General features: G+C 40.5%; 1 protein-coding gene across 2 annotated transcripts in view; it reads right to left on the bottom strand.

The window, feature by feature from the left end:
- LOC136424849 (transmembrane 9 superfamily member 1-like) overlaps window positions 1–20,707 on the bottom strand; it is a 33,188-nt gene extending 12,481 nt beyond the window's left edge. Inside the window, exons 1-14 of one of the 2 annotated variants that reach the window (XM_066413528.1) lie at window positions 20,519–20,707; window positions 19,373–19,462; window positions 18,996–19,077; window positions 18,243–18,347; window positions 17,708–17,826; window positions 17,299–17,408; window positions 16,614–16,749; window positions 15,692–15,839; window positions 15,187–15,312; window positions 14,902–14,922; window positions 14,779–14,850; window positions 14,372–14,482; window positions 13,263–13,425; window positions 12,699–12,890 (exon numbers count right to left, since the gene is read on the bottom strand). In XM_066413528.1, the coding sequence (XP_066269625.1) occupies window positions 12,699–12,890; window positions 13,263–13,425; window positions 14,372–14,482; window positions 14,779–14,850; window positions 14,902–14,922; window positions 15,187–15,312; window positions 15,692–15,839; window positions 16,614–16,749; window positions 17,299–17,408; window positions 17,708–17,826; window positions 18,243–18,347; window positions 18,996–19,077; window positions 19,373–19,462; window positions 20,519–20,596 (1,553 nt within the window). In that variant the 5' untranslated portion in view covers window positions 20,597–20,707. Of the gene's footprint in view, window positions 1–12,698; window positions 12,891–13,262; window positions 13,426–14,371; window positions 14,483–14,778; window positions 14,872–14,901; window positions 14,923–15,186; window positions 15,313–15,691; window positions 15,840–16,613; window positions 16,750–17,298; window positions 17,409–17,707; window positions 17,827–18,242; window positions 18,348–18,995; window positions 19,078–19,372; window positions 19,463–20,518 lie in introns of both variants that reach the window. The other variant, XM_066413529.1, reaches the window with a different exon arrangement.
- Window positions 20,708–20,909: the final 202 nt, after the last annotated feature.

The raw sequence follows: 20,909 nt of genomic DNA, 5'->3' as shown, positions 1-20,909 counted from the left end.
CAACCCTAACCACAAGACAGCCTTGTGGTGTTTTAAGATCTATATTTGTGGTTGAAACAACACAGTACTTAGTACAGCACTTCATAAGACAGAGCATATGATTGCGGTTTGATTTGTTTACAGCGAGTGAACATAAAACCACTCAACAAACACCTTTCACGGCTTTTACAGTCATTTCGAACTTGACAGCAAAACAAATTGGTCACAGCCCACCATTTTCACAATGCTGTTTCAATTTACTGTCTTTATCTCAACACAAGTCTTTACAAATTATGCTATCTTATGTTATCTAATAGCATGTACAAAATGTATTCATTCATTCATTCCTTTCTCTTTCTTTCTCTTTCTCTTCATTCATTCATTCATTCATTCATTCATTCATTCATTCATTCATTCATTCATTCATTCATTCATTCATCTTCCGCTCTCCTGGAAGTGTAGAGCTGTCACAGCTTAAAGACAGACCAAAACACCAATAAACAAGACCAGCGTAACATCCAATTAACATGTAATCCAGTTTGCACTGGACTTACTCTGTGTAACGGGTCGTGTTGTCACGCAACAATTTGTTCTCCAAACTTATACAACAAGCGCCCTCTGTAAGACCACTAAACCACACCTTAGCCGAACACACACCTTCTTAAAGACCTTTGCCTCCCTGTCTTGGGTGCTAAAATTGATGTCCCACAAGTGACAGTAAGAGAACGCAGCAGCATGCCAATTTGTCATGGGCCCATTTTCAAGCCAGCTCTTTAGGTGTCGAGAGTCAATGCAAGGAGAGGAAATTGCCCGTGAAAAACCAACATCTACTGTTACAAATATTTTCTTTTTCTTAATGTAGCATGCCCGTTATTTGTCAAAAACCAATTACCTGGGTACTCTGTCAGAGATCAAACATACATTCTCGCCTTTGGAGACGAGCCAAGAATTACACCCAGAAAAAAAGATGGTGAAAGGAACTTGTATCAAGTATACAGGTGAAAATGCCCAAGAAGACCACTCAGGGGACCGAGAACATATGGTCTACATACATGTACATGTACATGTATGTGTGTGGACAGCTGGTCAGTATAGACAGGATTCTTATAATGCTTGTGTCAATGGGAAAATTACCTAAGGGACCACCAAAAAGTGCTCACATTGGTACTGGTTTGACTGTATATCAATGGTCAGATGGTCCTTATGTACATGAAGCAGCTGTCACTTATCAGGTTTGACTGTGACCAATCTGGTAATAAAAAATCAATCATGATTAATTATGGATAAACTTATCAATAGGTTATCAACCAAAAATGATGTACTTTGGACAAGATGTTCTGAAATCAACGCGATACCCTGCCATAAACGTGAAGCGTTACTGGACGATCCCTAATGCCCCTGACATCAGAGGGTTTGTCTGCTCCCTAACAACGTGAGAGGGGGGTACTGTGGGTCATGGCCGTTAACTCGAGCGTGTCTGTGTGTGTCCACACATTGTGCACGCTAACTGAAGGGGTGCCCTTCCCTTACAGCTGCGCTCACACCTATTGTGATGCGACGGTACAAGTCACAGCAGAAGGGCTTGAAAGAGGGAGGCATGTACTACCTTCAACTATACATGTAGAGCTGTACATGTATACCTTAACCTAACATCAGGTACTAGTACAGGTCCGGACCTGTACCTGTACTACCATTATTTGACGAAGTAAGCGCTCATACCTATTGTGATGGAATGTACAAGTCACAGCAGTATGGATCAAAAGAGCCAGGCATGTGCTACCTGGGTCCAGAGCTACATACCTAAACCTAACAAAAAGCAACATTAGGTACAGGGGTTTGTGTGTGTGTCTACATATTGTGTGTGATAACTGAAGACGTGAAAGAGTAAGTTACATGTACCTGCAACTAGAGCTGCATACCTACATGTAAACCTAAAAAAAAAAGCAACATCTGGTACAGATACCAATACAGGGGTTTGTGTGTGTGTCCACATATTGTGTACCGTACCTGAAGGGCTGAAAGACTGAGGTACATGCCCCAGAGCTTGATACCTAAACCTACTATGATGTAAAGGTACCGGTACAGAGGTTTAGGTACAGATCCGGACCTGTGCCTGTATCTGAACTATTTGACAAAGTAACCAGACAATGCATTCAGACAACACACACCAACGCAAACAAACACACGTACCGAAAACATATACTCTGAACACGCAGTCAACAACATAATGCCATCATCATCAAACTTGTAGAAGTAGGACAAAATTGACGAGATATTAAAACCTTAAGTTCTACAGCAGTACCAAGGAAAGCTGCCAGGGGGCTAAAAATCTCATTATTTCTTTGACAGGACAAGACCTAACCACATATCAAGTTTCATGACACTCCATCCATAGCTTCTTGAGTTTTGCTGCCAAACCACATACAAAATACAAACATGCCTGCAAACATACATACATACAAACATAATTATGTAAATATATACTGTACATACATACATTCAAATGCTACCAAAAACATGAACTTCTTGGCAAGGTAACTAGCTATGGGAGCCTTGACCTAATGCCAGAATCAGTAGGCCAAAGGTCACAACTGGCTCAGACCCTTAGACAGGGTCAGCATACTACTTCCAGGACATGTCTTCGTTACTCAAACCAATTAAAATCCACTATATTGAATACAGGAACACGTTTGAGCTTGTAATGTGACAAGATCAAATAGACTGAGGCAGTCAACGGAAGGTAAGGAGGATTTGTTGATCAACATTTGCTCAATAAAAGACGAGTCCTTAACCCCAATATGTCTGTCTGAGGATACAGTCTGTCACTTCTCTTTCTCAAGTTTTAATCCTTTTTGTAAATCAGAGTGGTCAGTGACCGGTCAGAACCTACTTTTGGACCAAGAAGTCAAGAGTTTGAAGCCCGTACGTTCAAAAATCAACTGGCTGTCATGAAGATTTCTGGACGTAAGCTAACAACACCATTTATGAAGGAGTTTCAGGAGTCAACCTCTATCCATAAAGAGCCCACCACACTTACAGTATCAAGAAGAATTAGAGTGACCCAGTTTGAACTCAAGCCATTAGCAAAGCCGCATGGCACTATCAGCTTTAAGGACTAAAGCCTTGCCCTTCATTTCAAGTATCATGCTTTGAGTTTAACCTGCTTTTACATACATCAATCTATTTATTGAGATTTACCACATTCATGGAAGGATTGACTTGACAGGTGACAAACGCCTTTTTAAGATGACAACCCAGAGACCATGCTATAAGGTTATACATATCTTATTTGGGGCTGTCAGTCTAAACCCTATTCAGGAGAGGGCAGTTAGGGAGATGATCATCGAGATAGATACAGTTTGACACTATGACTGCAAAAGTATGTCAGACAAACTAATTATAGCTTGAACCTATGACCCTGGTATTAAGGTCCCACTTGAGCACTTAAAGATTTGGAACAAAGGTGATTCCTTGACAAAGGGGGGTTAAGACTCACACCAAATTCAGTGACACTTGTGACGTCTTAAGACGACATTGCAGTCTACAATTACCCAAGGAAGACCAATTAAGCAATTAGAACACATCTTTAATAATCCCGGTTCATCTTTGGTGTCTCGACGTGTGGATTGCGCCCTGTTATCATATTGGTACTTTGTCCGAGGGGCTTAAATCTCTTAAAGTCAAATTATTCTATTTTAGTGGACTGTCAAGGACTGAATAGGAGTCGCCTCCTTCTTAATCTTAAAGGAAGACTTAAGAAATAGAGCAAGCTTAAGAAGAAAGGGACAGTTCAAGTGACGTAATTGCTACCTGGCAACAGGATAGTTTGTAACCATAAACACTCCATAACAAATCATATCAAATTAAAAAAAACACAGAAAATATTTTGAAAGTTCAATACAACCATGTACAAGTCACCACCTCTACATTAAGACCACCTGGCCATTGATATACAGTCAGACCAACTAGTAATTACCTATGCATAAGAACCACCTGGCCATAATTTTTTCTATTGAGACAAGCATTAAGAATTCAGTCTATAGTGACTACCTGTTAAGATTTTGTCAGTCCCCTGAGTGGTCTTCTTGGGCAGTTTTGACTGTATCAAATTATCAAAGTTTCAACTTATGACAGAAATGAGGCTTTACAATCTCGTACTTTATAATTACATTGGGATAAAAGTTAAAACTGCAACTAAAAGAAAGAATTCCATATTTGCTAACTTCTTCAGAACAACTCATTAAGATATGCTTGCCTGCCATGTTGATTATAAAAATAGAACGTTGATTGACAGATGTTATAATTATAGACGATTACATGTAGTTTGGTAGCCTGAGTGTTGTCCTAGTTTAGTTCCAACTAGCTAAAATGAAGAAAGGGACAGGTAGCAGTTTGGGACAGGGTCGCACAGCAGGGGTCAAACTATATAGGTCACACCTGTGTCTTGTCTGTCCTGAATCCCAAGGTCACAAGTCTCAAGGTCACGGAAATATGTTTAGTTAGCATGTGTACAAAAAGTCATGTATGTGTAGGCTAAATGTAGGTGTAAAATGGGTACCTAACTTTGGTTGGCGAGGTACATGTAAAAGATGGTGGAAGGAGAGGGATGGGCTCCGCCTTCGAATACCGTGCCCTAGACACAGTCATTTAACAACCTACATGTATAGAGCTAATGCCCCTAAAAAGCTATGGGACCTTGACCTTTACCTTTGACCTACAAGTTCAGAACATTGACGGCTGGGATCCAGACTATTCAACCTGTAGTACAGAACCAGAACTGCTAACCACTACACCACCCTACCCTTCCAACACCTGTTCATTATGATTTCCACCCAACCATTTCCAGTCAATATGTGCCAAATTCTTAGCACTGATTCCACCAACCAAACATCCTTTTGAAAACATTTTCTACCTAATCCTTACCACATGTGATATACAGACTCTTACAAAATCTTAAAAACAGTTGCCATTGTAACGTCCTACTCATAAGAAAGTCTGATTTTTTCTAAGATTTGTTTGCTATGCACTATTGCATTTGGCACCAGGACAGTCTCTAGGAACCGTCCTTTTGTCCAGGGACAGAAATTTGCTTGTTGGGATGGAAAATTCCAACCCATCCGCCCAAAGATCTGAACTTTATGACATAAAATTGATGAAAATCTTCATAAGCTTAAAATGAAGGATTTAACACCAAAGATCAACAACAACAATGTCTCCCAAACAATGAGTGGGACAGAAAAAAACTTGAAAGCTGGAGACAGCCCTACTTGGCGGCCACCCAAGACAACTACAGAGCACCCAGAAGGAGCAGAAAGTTTCCAAAACAAAGCACAGCGGAGTTCTGAAGCCAAAATTTGCTCCGTGTTCAGTGAACGGAACTGTTTACCTCAAGGTGAGGGGACAACAAACCAAGGTTTTGAGAAAACGGAGGGGAAAGGTTCTCCTGTGAGAGCACAGGGCAGCTCTGTCTCACACACGGTGTGGACATTCTTGTGGTCCTTTCAGCCGGAAAGGCAAAACAAATACCTTCCTTCTCTACACAAGGACATTTGGTGTAGGAGAGACTCCTAGTGGCTGTCAGTATATTGCAGCTAAAATATTTATCATCATGAAACTTCACTTTATCATGGAATGTTCACGATATGGTGATAAACTCTCGGAGCTGTTCACCTTTCTTTCTGCTTGCTCACAAGAATGTGATACATTCCATTCTATAAATGAATTCAATTACTTTGTAGGAGATAATTTATACTGTACAAATAGGTACAGTGTACATGTAAATGTCATGAAAGAATATCTAGACCTTGGAATCAGTATGGTAAACAATACGTTAAAGTCATGTCATGTTGATTTATTCATATATATATGTACCACACTTGTATGTACATTAATTAATTTTGTATCCACTTGTTTGTATGCATAGTTGTAGATTAGACCTTACAAAAGTTGCTGTACTTTTGCTGTGTCAATACTTAATGATGATGTAATGTTTGATTTGCAGAACTTCAACATGGTCTAAACCTTAACTTTCATGTGTGAGGAAAAATATCTCTGATTTTAATGATAATTTCAGAGATGTTTGTTTATAAAAAATGTGTATGGTCAGCTCTTTAAATCTTTCCATTTGTTGCTAATTGTAAGTCTCAAGTCAGGAATGTACTTTCATACATATAAATTACACATTTACACATTTTACAACTGTTACATTCAGTCTGTATCAATTGCAATAAAGTCAAAGTCAACTTCATTACCATTCCCCTACAAATGTATATATACTGACTGGCTAACATTGTAAATAAGCTGGACAGTTTTATTAAATGTAATCAATGTACGTCACAATAGTTGATACTACATTTGTATATGTAGGTAGCTGCACCTGTACATTTATTTGAGAAATTTAAGTACAAATTAATTTTCACATACGTAGGTTACAGATCAAAGACTACTGTAAACAAGAGGCTCTTGAGTTATGCTGACTAGAGTAGCATGGAAACACAAACAGACAGACAGACAAACAGACACACACAGACACACCCAAAACTATATCTCCATTTTTCATGGAGATAATCATGCTCGGTGAATCATGAAATATTTACAGAGGACTTTCATGGTTAAGGTCACTACATATTCATCACACTGCAAACTTGTACCTACAAAGTAACCTGTGGTCTGCAAAAGCAGTTTCATCAGGTTGGTAGAAATAGGGAGCCCGTGTTGTTAATTTTTGTAAAATCTGTCATCTTAAACTGACGAAAATACATTTTCATCAATTTCATGTCATGAAGTTCAGACTATTGGGACGGATGGGGTGAAGTTTTTGTCTGTCCCAACAAGCAAATTTCTGTCGGTGGACAGAGGGACGGGTCCTGGAGGCAGCCCTGTACCCCACACAGGTACGCAGCACAGTAGTCAGAGTCATCGCTAAAGTCCAGACAGTCTTTATCTACATATAAGACCAAAGGTCACCACCTCTTCATCTTTATTTCACACCTCTCGTGCACGTACCCAATATATCACCCGTCCATCACAATCACAGAGCACACAGATCGTAATTCCTCCCCACACACAGAATTGCCCGATAAGCTCACGTCCAACAAACGGCCCAAACGGCAAATTTGAACAGGACGAAATGACCGCCATGTCAAATATGAACAAGCTTGGATGTCAGCGAGAGATCAAGGAAAAAAACTCCTTAGTCATTTTTTAACTGAGAGCTAGTCTACGTGATTTATGTCATTGATAATCCCTTCAATTGAGAAACGTGCCATAATTGGATGTTTCTCGCACCTCTGAATACCAAGATCCCGAAAACAACAACACATTACGGTGAATTAAGACTGTGACACATCAAATGATGACGGATTATTTGATGGCATGTCGAAGCTATTTAAAGATGCGGCTTTGTAATGATAACTGGAATAAAACACACATGTAGTACTGAGTCTAAACAATGTAGTTTACAACTTACAAACAAAGCTGAGAGTGTCTAACAGATGGCTACTTTCATAGTGAAAAGAAGTACAAGGAAGTATGAAATAGAGGGTACAAATTTAAGAAGGAAATAAAAAATGAAGAAAGTACATGAAAGGAGAGAAAAATGAGGAAAAAATAAAAGAAAGAAAATGGAAGAAAAGAAGAAAAAGATTCTGATTCTCTGAATAAAACACAAATTTACATATAAGTTGGAAAGTAGTTTTGGGGCTTTTTTTTTCTTTGCGAGAAATATCATTTTGAACTTTATAAAAAAGGCTAACTTTAGAATATTAGCATGACAGTATAGTTAGAGACAATGCTAAATTTGGTCCCAAACATTTTGTATAACTGTTACAGTTACTGTGCCTGTAAAATCCAACTTCATTCTTTAGAAAGTAACATATATATAAAGACAGTTCTGAGGTCAGTTAGATGTAGATTCTATACTTATTACACAATCATGAACCAAGAGTTAAATACATTAAGTTTTGGACTTTTAAACATGGGGCCTCTCAATTTGTCAAACTGACTTTCCAAATTAAACGTAACAAGCATTCAGGGGTCAAAGGTGTGCGTATGGCACTACAATAACTGCAAAATTAATTTGTTTTTCTTTCAGACTTCGGTAAAAAGAAAAGGTGAAGGTCCCATAGCCTTTTTCAGACCGTAGGGGCAGTGGGTGGTTATAAACTGTGTCTAGGGCACAGTATTGGAAGGTGGAGCCTATCCCTCTCCTTCCACTGCCTTTTACCTCCCAGACCAAAGTCAGGTACCCATTTTTACCAGTGGGTGGAATGATAAAAGTTGTGTAAAGGGCCTTTCCAAAGCTATACATGTAGCTAGGTATGATAGGAATTGAACCAGTGACCCCTCTGTCCTCTGTCTAGACTATGGCACAGACATCAAGATTTTGGTAGCAACTCGAAAATCAGTTTCCGAGGACTCAGGCGCCCGGGATCTCCACATAGAAACAATTTATTTCTCGAGGAAACGATGACGACCAAGTTTGGTGTTTGTCCAGGTGCAAATGCAGTGATAACCTGTGACCTTGGATGATGTAAGGTACATGTAGATGTATGCTGATTATAGGTATTACAGTAATGACTGGTGTAATTATCACTATTAAGAAGTATTACAACTCATGAAGTCAACTTTCAAGATTAATATGATGCCATTTTGTTGGCAAATTAGGAGAAATTGCTTTCCTTAAATGGTCGTTAAAGTAAAAAATGCCGTATTTTGCAAGGTTGATTTTGATTGAAGGTTGCGCAAACTTAGCTTCATGGGTTTTAGAAATTGGTTGAAGAAAATCTTTGAGGCATGAATTGAATTGAACAATCATTCAACACCCACTCACTCACTCACTCACTCACTCACTCACTCACTCACTCACTCACTCACACAAACACTCACTCGCTGGCTCACTCATTCCCTCACTCACTCTCTCTCACACATTCACTCACTTAGTCACTCCTTTGCTCACTCACTCACACGCTCATTCATTCATTCATGCATGCACTTACTCACTCACTCACTCTCACTCACTCACTCTCTCACACATTCACTCACTTAGTCACTCCTTTACTCACTCACTCTCATTCACTCATGCATGCACTCACTCACTCACTCACTCACTCACACTCACTCACTCACTCACTCACTCACTCACTCACTCACTCACTCACTCACTCTCTCCTGCACTGACTCACTCACTCCTTCACTCACTCCTGCACTCAGTTATACATTCACTCATTCATTTTTTAAGCAAAATTCAAGCCAGACTGCAAGGTACGCACTTCACTATATTAACCCAAATGTATCAGAACGACTTTGACCTATGTTCTCCAGAACAACATACGCTAAGTCCGGGCACACACAAAACTGCCCCGAGTTCACGTAGCAAGATACCACGCGAATCCTTTAAGCGGAAACACACGTGCTATCTCGGGCAAAGTTTGTACTCTCACCGTTGTAAATCGTGTGGGAATTCCACAGTAGCCGCGTTCTACAGGTATGAGTTGCGCAGAGTGGCACTTACATTGTTACCGATGTTTAAAAAAGATCTACCCTATGAAGTTGTGACCTGAAAAGTTAATTTGATCGGGTAATTCCATGGTCTTTGAAACCAATTTGTCTCAATCTTGTCAGTTGTAAACATGGAGCAAATATGTTTATCACATAGTTTATGTTGTCCCAGGGTCTCAAGACTGGAGAGACAGACAACACAGAGAGGTAGAGCTCTACGTGAAGGCAGTCTATAAAGGACCATAAAATGATACGGGGTCCGACAAGTCCACTGGTGCGATTGCCCAGGGCAAGTGAAGGTGCGGATCGGGCAAACACATGTTGTTCTATTCTGTCTTGCCCAATGGAGGCAGCGCGATTTAGGCATTTTGCTCCACGAAATTGTGCTCCCAGTGCCTGGATGGCTGTGCTGTTTTCTACCCTACTTGTCCACATGCCATCCTTGTCAATAATATGACAAGACCATGTGTTCTGTAACAACACAGGCATCATGACAAATAGTACGGTTTGACACACAAAAACACCAGTCCTGGAATTCAGGACTTTAACAACAGTTACTACTTTAAAAAAATGTATCTTGTATCAAAATCAATGACATTTGTACTTAAGTTAAGTTACACTGCCCTTTTGGCCTTAGATGCTCATCTTAAGTTAAGGGCTCAGGAATCTTTACAACCGGAAAATCGTAACAAAACATCTGGAACGTCCTCTAAAAATACCTGTCATAAAGGTGTTATAAAATAAAAGTCCTCTAAAAATACCTCTGCTATAAAGGTACAAATACTACAGACTGGGGGGTATGTGCGCACATGTTGTGTGCTAAAAATAGTAATTATCTTGATGTATTCTAACAGCAGTGTAGAAGATTTATGGATCTAAAAATAGCCCTGTCATATAAGTGTGATTGTGACTGTGACAAGTTCCGCAGGCTGTGTATGGCCTGAAAATAGTAACAAGAATTGAGCAATTGGTCCTTACCTTGGGCCCCCCAACAACTTTCAGGGTTGTTTCAGTTGACTTTCTTGGACAATGAGCAATTGATGTAATGTTTATTCATTACTCTTTACACATAGATACAGCGAAACCTGCCCAAGAAGACCACTCAGGGGACCGATAAAATCTGGTCTATGTGGACAGGTGGTCAATGTGGACAGGGTTTTTAATGCTTGCGTCAATGGGAAAAATTATCTAAGGGATCACCAAAAAGTGGTCACATTTTACAAGCGGTCCTTATGCAGAGTACATGTTGGTCTAGAACCAAGAAAATAAGTCATAAACAGTATAGGACTATTCAGGTATAATTCCAGCATTTGGGGCCTGTGCCTAAATGATTTATCGCAGTATTGTACTGGTAATTATTGTACTGTACCAGAATGCAGCTCTACTGCATGAATAAAAGTTCCAAACGGGAACTATGCGGCTCCAGATGTATTACTGAGGGACGACTGCGGTGTGAAAGATGTCAGTTAGCTTGAGGAATGAATCCACTCTACTTTATGCAGCCCTACATGCAAAACACATGCATACATGTACTCATGACACAGCAAGGACAGTGTTGGGCACTATGTCACACCAAAATGATCAGCAAAGAGGGGCGCTGCGCCCTCTTGTTTCAGCCCAGTTCCCCCTTGTTGAATTCAGATTTTAGCTTAATATCCAGCATACAGCCTTCACTAAGCGATTGATTCTTCCATAAATACATAGAATTTGCTCCCTCGCCTGTGTGTGCTCCCTCTTATTCAATTTTTCTAAAAAAAAACCTGAGAGATACATAACAGGACACCACTCCAAACCTGGCAGACTCCCCTAAACCCATATCAACTTCACCCTCCTACACTTGAGTTTCACATAAACATGCTCCAACCCAGCCAAAACAAGTGAACTTGACACATGCAGAATTCTCTACTTCCCTAAACGCCTCTTCTTCCAAAATAGCGACACATAATATCACTCTCCCAACCGATATATCACGAAGCTAGCTATCGGATGAAAACTCGACCCCTTTTACGTGCTAACGTTTTATACGACCCCACGTTCTTCCGAAGCCAAAACCGTGCATATCTGCTAGCAGTACGGAATCCTTGCATCCTTGAAATGCTAAAACTGCTGTCTTATAACATGGCTGTGTTTATGTATACACCACCGGTTGTCTTTGTCTAAACAGCTAAATCCTGTTGATTAGAAAGTTTCAGTTGTCAAAAAACAGAAATGGGAAGAATTCCTCTGGTTCAGTGCTTGAGGAATTATAAGTGAATGACATTGCAAAAAGCAACCATCAAGTATGGCAGTATAGGGCATGAAATACAAGCTAGGAGTTGCAGAACTGAAATTGCAAGTAACAAAAATTCAGAAACTTGCATTTTATAGGGAATGCTGAAAAAAAATCAAGGACTGAATGTTGTCGGTACATTTTGTATATTCAAATTCCAATATGCTGATACAAGACCATTGTGTATTAATACAATGAATGTAAATCTAAAAGGTACACTGGTTGGTCTTGTTAGGGTACTAGTTAACTTGGAATTACAGGTCCTAGGTTCAAATCCCTAGAATTTCTTGATGATGTGCTCTCAGAAAAGGCACTTAGCACTGATTTTCTTACTCCATCAGGTGAAAATGAGTGCTTAGCTTCAGCTAGGGACATCCTTTCAGCTGGGACGTAAAGCCGGAGATCATTGTCCAATGCTTAAATCTTAGTAGATGATCATTGTGAAAAATTCATGTTGGTGACAAAACACAAACATGTAAACTTGAAAATATGTCACAACTGTCAAAAAAGATAAATGATATGCTAACATAGTAAGACCTACTTGAACTCAAACACGGGATACTTTGTCAATTTTGGCTGTAGTACAGTACAAGCATACATGAACATGAAGCAAATCACATAGGCTAAGGCTACATACCCGCCTAACTAAACCATACCTACTGGTAGCGGTGTGGTATTAGGCAAAACTGCCTAACTATGCAGTCATTATCAGTTAGGCACAAACTAACAACATTGGGCATGCAGAAAAGAAGGGATAATCAGACATTTTCCTATGGACAAAGATGATAGATCTCTTTGCAACTTTTTCAGGAGCTTCCTCAAGGAATAATCTTGAGACCACTCCTCACAGTTACGCTGTCCACACACAAGCAGGCACAAACATACATGTAAATGGCACAAAAAAACAATTGCAAGTTCTTGGCAAACGTTAAAAAATGTGCTCAGTTCTTACCCGGCGCTGAATATGGACCGCCACCACCAGCGGTAGTCCTCGCTGGAGAGCTGGAAGTATGTGAGAGCCACGGAGATGCAGCCAGTGACGGACAGCAGGATAACAAACACGATAAACAGGATCCCGTACAGCGTGTACTGCTCACGGCCCCACATGGTCGCGAAGATGTAGTACAGCTCCACAGAGATGGCACTGGGGGAGGGGTGGAAATAAGGAAGTTAACTAGATGGGTGACATTTACAAGAAAATACACAATGTTAACATTCACATGGTCTAGCCTAACAATTCACTCCTCTGTTTATTCCTACTCAAACACATTCATGTATATATGGTGACCAGCCCCTCCAGCTCTGTCCTGCCACTTGCTACATAATGTCATTGAATGTCACAGGGTGTCTGCTACTTTACGAGTAACCATGGTGACAGCCGTCTGGTCCAGGTCATTGACCTAATTTGTGTAGAAGAGGAAGAAGAAGAAACGTAGCGAAAACAATACGTTTTCCTTCCATGAAGGTAGGGTGATTGAAAGGTGGTTAAAGAACAAGTACAAGGTGATTGATCTACCTGAAGGGCAGGAATCCACCAATCAGCATGTGCGCCGGGGCGGAGCGGTACCACGGCACCGGCGGGATCTCACGCGGGATGTTCTTGGTCCGGCAGGGCGCATCAAAACTATCCGCCATGTTCTTTCCAAAGATTCCACCAATCACAGTCAGGGGGAAGCCAACTATCATGAAAAAAGAAAGGAGACGTCAAAGATAACTCTCTCTATCGTTGCTTTAAAATTCTGACAGGTTATCATTTACAATGGTAAATGACAATGGATCTTAACTTTCGGTTGAAATAATTTCTATTGCCAAAGTCTTATCATTTTTGATTTAAATTTTTTTTTGCAAAAAAAATCATCATATCCTTACCATTTCTATTACACATTTTTCCCTTGCACAGACTCAATGGATTGACTTAAAAAACAATTTTCTGGCAGAATTGCAAATGGGTGTCAACATGCTGAAAATATGAAGGTACCAGGCTACAGGCAGTCCTTCTACTCATGTATAATCTGAATTAAGCCGTTTGGTATTTACCCAGCAGCCATATGAGGATGAGTAGGATGACTGTTGTGTAGGGCAGGGCCTGTGTGGAGCCCAGGTACCAGGCTACAGGCTGTCAATATACATTGTATATAACCTGACTAAAGCCTGGAAACGGGCTCTGAGCTGATCAGTACTTACCCAGCAGCCATATGAGGATGAGTAGGATGACTGTTGTGTAGGGCAGGGCCTGTGTGGAGCCCAGATACCAGGCTACAGGCTGTCAATATACATTGTATATAACCTGACTAAAGCCTGGAAACGGGCTCTGAGCTGATCAGTACTTACCCAGCAGCCATATGAGGATGAGTAGGATGACTGTTGTGTAGGGCAGGGCCTGTGTGGAGCCCAGGTACCAGGCTACAGGCTGTCAATATACATTGTATATAACCTGACTAAAGCCTGGAAACGGGCTCTGAGCTGATCAGTACTTACCCAGCAGCCATATGAGGATGAGTAGGATGACTGTTGTGTAGGGCAGGGCCTGTGTGGAGCCCAGGTACCAGGCTACAGGCTGTCAATATACATTGTATATAACCTGACTAAAGCCTGGAAACGGGCTCTGAGCTGATCAGTACTTACCCAGCAGCCATATGAGGATGAGTAGGATGACTGTTGTGTAGGGGAGGGCCTGCGTGGAGCCCAGGTACCAGGCTACAGAGTTGGCCACAGACCACATGAGGAAGAATGGCACTGAAGAACATAAAACATAACAGGTTATCATCATAACAGGGAATTTTACAAGTTCAACCAAAGATTTGACAGATTTATCAATTAATTTCATAGCATGATATGATAAAGAACATCTTTTTCATGTTTTGTGTGCTTTGTTGTCTCTTGAATCATACTTTACATCTTATACCATAGTCCAATTATAAAATCAAGGGTCACACAAAGCCAATTTTGGTCACTGTAGCTTGTTGCTCAGCAATCGGAGTCCAGTGAAAGGGGACCTTAACAACTCTGCATGGTCCAATGACAGGACTTACCAGTGTAGATACAGGAGACCAGGATGATGTTCCACACCCAGTTGTGTCCTCCCAGCTTCCTGAACATGTTACCTGACACGTACCCGGACACACCTAGCAACCGAGAGAAACAGAACATGTTACCTGACACGTAACCGGACACACCTAGCAACCGAGAGAAACAGAACATGTTACCTGACACGTGACCAGACAAACCTAGCAACCGAGAGAAGGAAAAACACGTAAAATTCTGTTTTTCAGCTGAAGGCACTGATAGGCTGAACAAACTGAAATGTACTGAGTTGAATATTGAATGAAGGCTAAAGAACAGATGGCCCCATATTTGTGCACATTTCCATTTCTACCTACAAAGATATAAACTTTTATATACATTGTATTAAGAAAGAACAGGAAGATGTGTTCCCTTACATGAGGTAAGAGCGTACAGCAGGATGGCGGCAGAGTTCATGGCGCCGTGTTTGTGCACGTTGAACATCCCCATCAGCGCCATCACGATGATTCCCGTCGCCAAGGCCAGGAACTGGCTCCCTACGCCTGGAAACAAACAAACAAAATGTTATAGAAAAGTTAACAATTTGGACCAAAATCATTCTGAATTGTAATAAGAGTCGAAGGGAAAAAGCTGTTTCAGGGAGTGAAAGTGTTCACAGCCACATTCAAATAAAAGACATAACAGAAAAGTAAACAAAAAAATCATGCTGATATCAGCAATCACCCCCCCTAACAACAAAAAATAAACGCTGGCATCTGCACAGGAGGCTAGAAAAGCTGTATCTTGGTACACACAGTTTCAGGAAGTGAATGTACTGTACACCACATCTGATTTGGTGCAAACTGTCAAATTTAAGTTCCCAGCCAACAGCTACCTTAGCATGCAGAAAGTTAAAACAAAATGGACTCTTTTTTGTCTCACCCAGGATGGCGCAGAAGATGCTTTTGTGTGGCGGGAAGCGGAACACGTCGGTGTGGATGATCTTCCACCCGTTGTCGTCCTGGTCAAGGTCCTCGCTGTCTTCCTCCTCCGTGTTGTACCGCGCAAAATCGTTCTTCAGAACACGCATCTATGGAACAAGATATAAGTCAAATCCGGCACCGGCTGAAATCCTCAATTTGAAATGGGCCAGGTGCTGCTGTCAATCAATTTTGGTTGTTGAGTGGGGTGTGAAAGCCCCCTGGGAACTGCAAGAAAGTGACTGCTGGTTAGGGAAGACAGCTGGTTGTTTAGCAGAGGGTCCTACTATGTAAAAATGGATGGGACTGTTTTAATGTGCCTTTGGGTGGACGTGGTTGCCCTGTATACACATACTGTCACTGAGTCAGACATACAAATGCTACCGAAAACATAACTTTCTCAGCAAAGGTAACAACCCTAGCCTGTGTTACACAACCTCTCGCTGTCAGGGGCTGATTGGGTCTCTTACCCGAGAGCTTGAGGCCATTCACCTTCAACTCGAGAAAACTATTCCGTTTCCTACAGTCACCAATAGGAGCTCAGGATTCTTGATCACTACGAAAATCCATCCAATAGGAGCTCAGGATTCTCTGTCACTATGGAAACCAGTCATCACAGTCTTCAACATCATGGTAACAGACAGTTTTCAGTCAGTAATTGGCCCATGTTAGCACACAAACCAAAATCGAAAGGATTAAGAATGATGTTCCCAATTTTCCAGGCTTAAAGGTGTTGGCCATCAAGCTTCTAGGGGCCTGTGGATGGGCAGCTAGAAGCGTGATTCAGTCAGGATTGTAACAACCCAAAACTCACCAGATTTTTGGATGCCCTGTCTATAAAAAAAGTATAATAAATCCTAGCTAAAAGACAGAACGGAACTCACCAGAATGATGACGACAAATCCGATGAGCAGGAACACCAGAACCATGGAGTTGATGATGGAGAGCCAGTGGATCTCCAGGGTTTTGGGGAAGAAGCTGGAATCTCTCAGTCTCTGTCCCCGAGTCTCATATTTCTCACTATAAACAAGGAAGGGTAGAAAATGAAATAAGCATCATTTGATACAATACAAATATAAATATAACCTTATTGCACAACAATTGTACAAGGTACAAAGTATGGTATCTACTGGTAGTTAACTACAGTTCTATAAGGCTAATCTACCTGATATAGATACATGACATAACGTGATACAATACATGACATGCGTTTGACTGTATTGAATCTGTATTGCAAAACCATTAATGTTAAATCTCTGCTTTCCTTAAAAATTGCAAATTGAGCCACAGTTTTGAGCATATGCATGACTTGGTCAAGATTCTAGTATCTTACACCTTCGAAAAATAGTTGCAAAAAGTTTTCTAGGAAGGTGTAAATGATGTCAAAACTCAAAGGAAGGCATACATGTATCTAAATATATGTACAAACCACAAATTACATACTAAATGTTATCTAGCTGAATGAACATAAGAACAAAAGACGAGATAGGTAAGAAAAATATTCACTACTTTTGAAATTACACTGTATTTTCATATATGATTATACATATGGCAAAGTTGCATCCTTACGTTGTTTCCTTCCAGGATACACTGTACGTGAACGTCAGTTCCAGCGGCGCCTCAACCTCGTCTAGACTCAACGGGTCGTGACCTCTGGTTGTCACGTTCGCGGAGATGATCTAAACATAAACAAAAACAATAAACAAATACGTCTTTCCATGATAAACACTCTTGTACCTCGTAAGAAAAGAACTAAGCACATTGTGGTAGAATGAGTGAAGAAAAAATAAACATTTCTATTAAAAAAAAGAAATCCACACAAATTCTGGTTCCACCCAAAAGATTAACACTTCTTACATTTTCAGAGACAAAATCGAACCCATACCCCAAAATTCTTCTTTTATTTAGTCATAATTCTAAAGGTCTTTAAACAAAAGTGTGTAAGAATTTACTTTTGTAGCGCAGGGATGCCCCCTACCTGATTGCCGTTGTACTCCAGGTTGAAGTGGTGGTGTGTCCAGAGCGACACCTTGTGTTTGTGGGGGAGAAAACCGCCCTCGTCCAAATGACCAATGAACCCTCGGATTGGCAGTTCATCTGCAAATAGAGGTCAAAGGTTATGTTGTAATAGTAATACATAGAATGTCAGAAAATTGACTAAAACCTACAATTTTTGGCAGTAGTGCTGTATGAAAGTTTTCGAAAAAAGTGAAAGTGATCTTGATCCAGTTGAGCTTTTAGCTTGCAACGTTGGTGACAGATACTAGAGAAGACAGATACTATGTATATCATTTACAGGTTCATTGTCGTGGAGAAATTCTTTGTGATAAGTACAATAATCAGTGGACCAAAGCTTAACATCCCATCCAAAAAGGACTGCAACCCATTCCAGTGCCATGCATGTAAAGTGAGCAACAACAACCAGGATTTGAAGTCCCAAGGCATAGTCTGGATATTTAGTACCACTGGACCACGCACACTACTCAAACAAGCAAGGGTCCTTCCCAACTTACCAACAACAAACTCAAAGTAGTAGAGATCCTCTATAGCTTCCTTCAGTTGGTCAAGCTCATCTTCCTTCAGGGTCAGTTTACACAACTCAGCACTCTCTATAGTTGCTGTGTAAGGAGAAAAAAGTATTGTAAGCTGTCTTAGCTATATAGATCTCTCTAGACATGTCTAACAATGAAAAAAGTTAAAACTATATCCTACAATTTGAGGATATAATCTTGAAACATGTGAAGAGTTGTCTAAGTTCTAACTTGTATTTTCTCAGCTTTGGAGAAAAAGTTGGGTGTACATCATGCATAGGATGGTGCCCATCTGTTTCTATAGCCCTTCAGCCAGACAGTTGTGCAAGCACTTCAGCAGGAGGTCCACTGGTAGTGGTGTGTATTCAACTCCAATACCCTTTCACTACTACAATTCATTTGTATTTCAATACACAAAGCCCCCCTCTCACTGGACCCGCGGTATGCTGGCATCGTCACTGCGGCTGATCAAATTGACAAAGCACTCAACGAATTTCATAGACTAAAAACAAATATTTTCAAGCTTTGTGTGTTTTGTTGTCTTTTTGGTCATACTTGTACGTTTTGAATGATATTTCATAAAGTCAAGGGTAACACAAATCCAGTTTAGGGCGCAGCGACGACACCAACATGCCGCAGGTCCAGTGAGAGGGGGGGCTTAAGCACAGAAAGCAGTATGTAGGTAGGAGGTATGTATTGTACCAGTCTAACAATGCTTTATTAGTCTATACTGACCTTTAAACTTCATGTCGTAGGTTGATACAGCCATGCGATCTCCATGGAGAACTTCCCCCAGTGTCAGGCTGGCAAACTCAACCTGAAAGAAAGTAAAAATAATGTTGACAAACTTACAGTACAAAACACCTTGAGTCTGGGGCATATTCCTGATAATTGCAAAAGTACCATATATGACAAATTCTTTTTTAAAATCCTGCATTCTATCCAAAATATAATCACAGAATACCCACAAAAATTCATCACTACTACAATTCATTTGTATTTCAATACACGAAACATCCTAGAATCCCTGAAATGTTGGTGTCCCTATGAGTACATCACATGAAAACGCTCTATCATTCTATGCCTCTAATACATAGTTTTTCCCAACTAACCTTCTCAGGCCTACAGAGAGGCAGCTCATAGTAGTTGTAGGTCTCATGTGGGTTGAAGTAAGGTCCCACTTTGTTCACATACAGGGTAACCTGGGTAAAGAAAGGAAAAGTTATAATTGCCAAATTATCTAAAAGAATCAGATACTAACCTACTACAATGGGATGAAAATACCTGTTTCTGCATACATATGCATGATTTACAAAATGACTACTAGTGGGTTGACATGCTGACTACTAAGTATCTAATACCAGCTCAGACAAGAACAAGACATAGTCATGCCTTCAAGAACCAGAGTTATCAGCCCAGAGTTAATTCACACATTTCTTTTCCCTAGAACTATCCTAGAGTGGAACTTGTTGCCATTAAGTTCAATATAGGGGCATCTTCAGACATTGTTATTGTCTGCTGTATTCAAGGATTCTACTGTGAGGAATGTATGAGTTTTTAAGACATTCGGGGCCAATATATGTACTGGCTGAATGCCTGTCTTGTGTCATGGACAAGTTTTATCATGGACAGGTAGAGATATAGAGTAAAGAGGGGTCTGAGATAATGTGCAATTTTCAGAATAGTCTCTGAAAATAAGACACTGTAAGTTTCTGAATATAATCTTGTTATAGCTTGTTGTTTGATTTCATGATTGTAAATGTGCACTATGAATATATGATTAAAAATCAAGACAATAAAAAAATAGTAATTCACGTATTCCAGGTTAGTTTAGGATTTGAAAAACACAGGACTGTAAGACACAAACATAGAAAATGTTGTTGAAGACAAATAATGTTCGGTTGAATTTTGGGGGAGGGGGGTAGAATAATTAGACGATTTTACGCTAACGCCTATTTTCAAGGACATGATCACAAGCATTGACGTGGCAATTTCTTACAATCCATAAATAGATCCTCAATCTAACCCTTAACTAGAATATGAACGTAACATTTCCATTTTGCAGCGAACAAATTATTTTAGGGGTCTTGTTTTGCTCTGACGTGGACGGAAAACCATTGGTCGATACGTCGAGAGTTGCAGAGCCGGTTTTTAACCGACGACCTTTCGTCTGTAACACTAGCGATTCGCCCCAGATTTTCTCCAATATTTCTTGGATGCTTCCTTAACGTCTTGGCTTCTTATTTCTCGCGTCTTACCTTGTCCCCGTCTTGGTAAGTCTTTCCTAGGGAGCCTTGAACTCCGAGGACGAGCAAAGTAGCCAGGAGAGCCGCCATGTTGGAAATTCGAGATCTCGCGAAATCTCGCGGGGGAGATTTAAATCTAAAAGTGGACAAAACCTCACATCCCTTCCGTGAAAACACGACTCTTAAGAAAATCTAGGCTGTCCTTCGTCTTAAGTTTCTTTAAATCGTACGTCTTGGGGTTTGAGAAGGTGTTAAACTTGAGGATGGTCACCTCAGCCTCTAAACTCTCGCGAGAAGAAGTCATCCCCTAATCCATCCACTAATCCTGGGCCGAATCACCGCTTGATTAATGATTGACCATTTTCACTTGACACCCGCGGGATTAAATCGGGATTAGCGCGGA

The sequence above is a fragment of the Branchiostoma lanceolatum genome, chromosome 18 (genome assembly GCF_035083965.1).
Source record: "Branchiostoma lanceolatum isolate klBraLanc5 chromosome 18, klBraLanc5.hap2, whole genome shotgun sequence".
Taxonomy (NCBI): domain Eukaryota; kingdom Metazoa; phylum Chordata; class Leptocardii; order Amphioxiformes; family Branchiostomatidae; genus Branchiostoma; species Branchiostoma lanceolatum.
The sequence above is the reverse complement of the archived record's forward strand: the minus strand, read 5'-3'. Positions and strand labels throughout refer to the sequence as shown.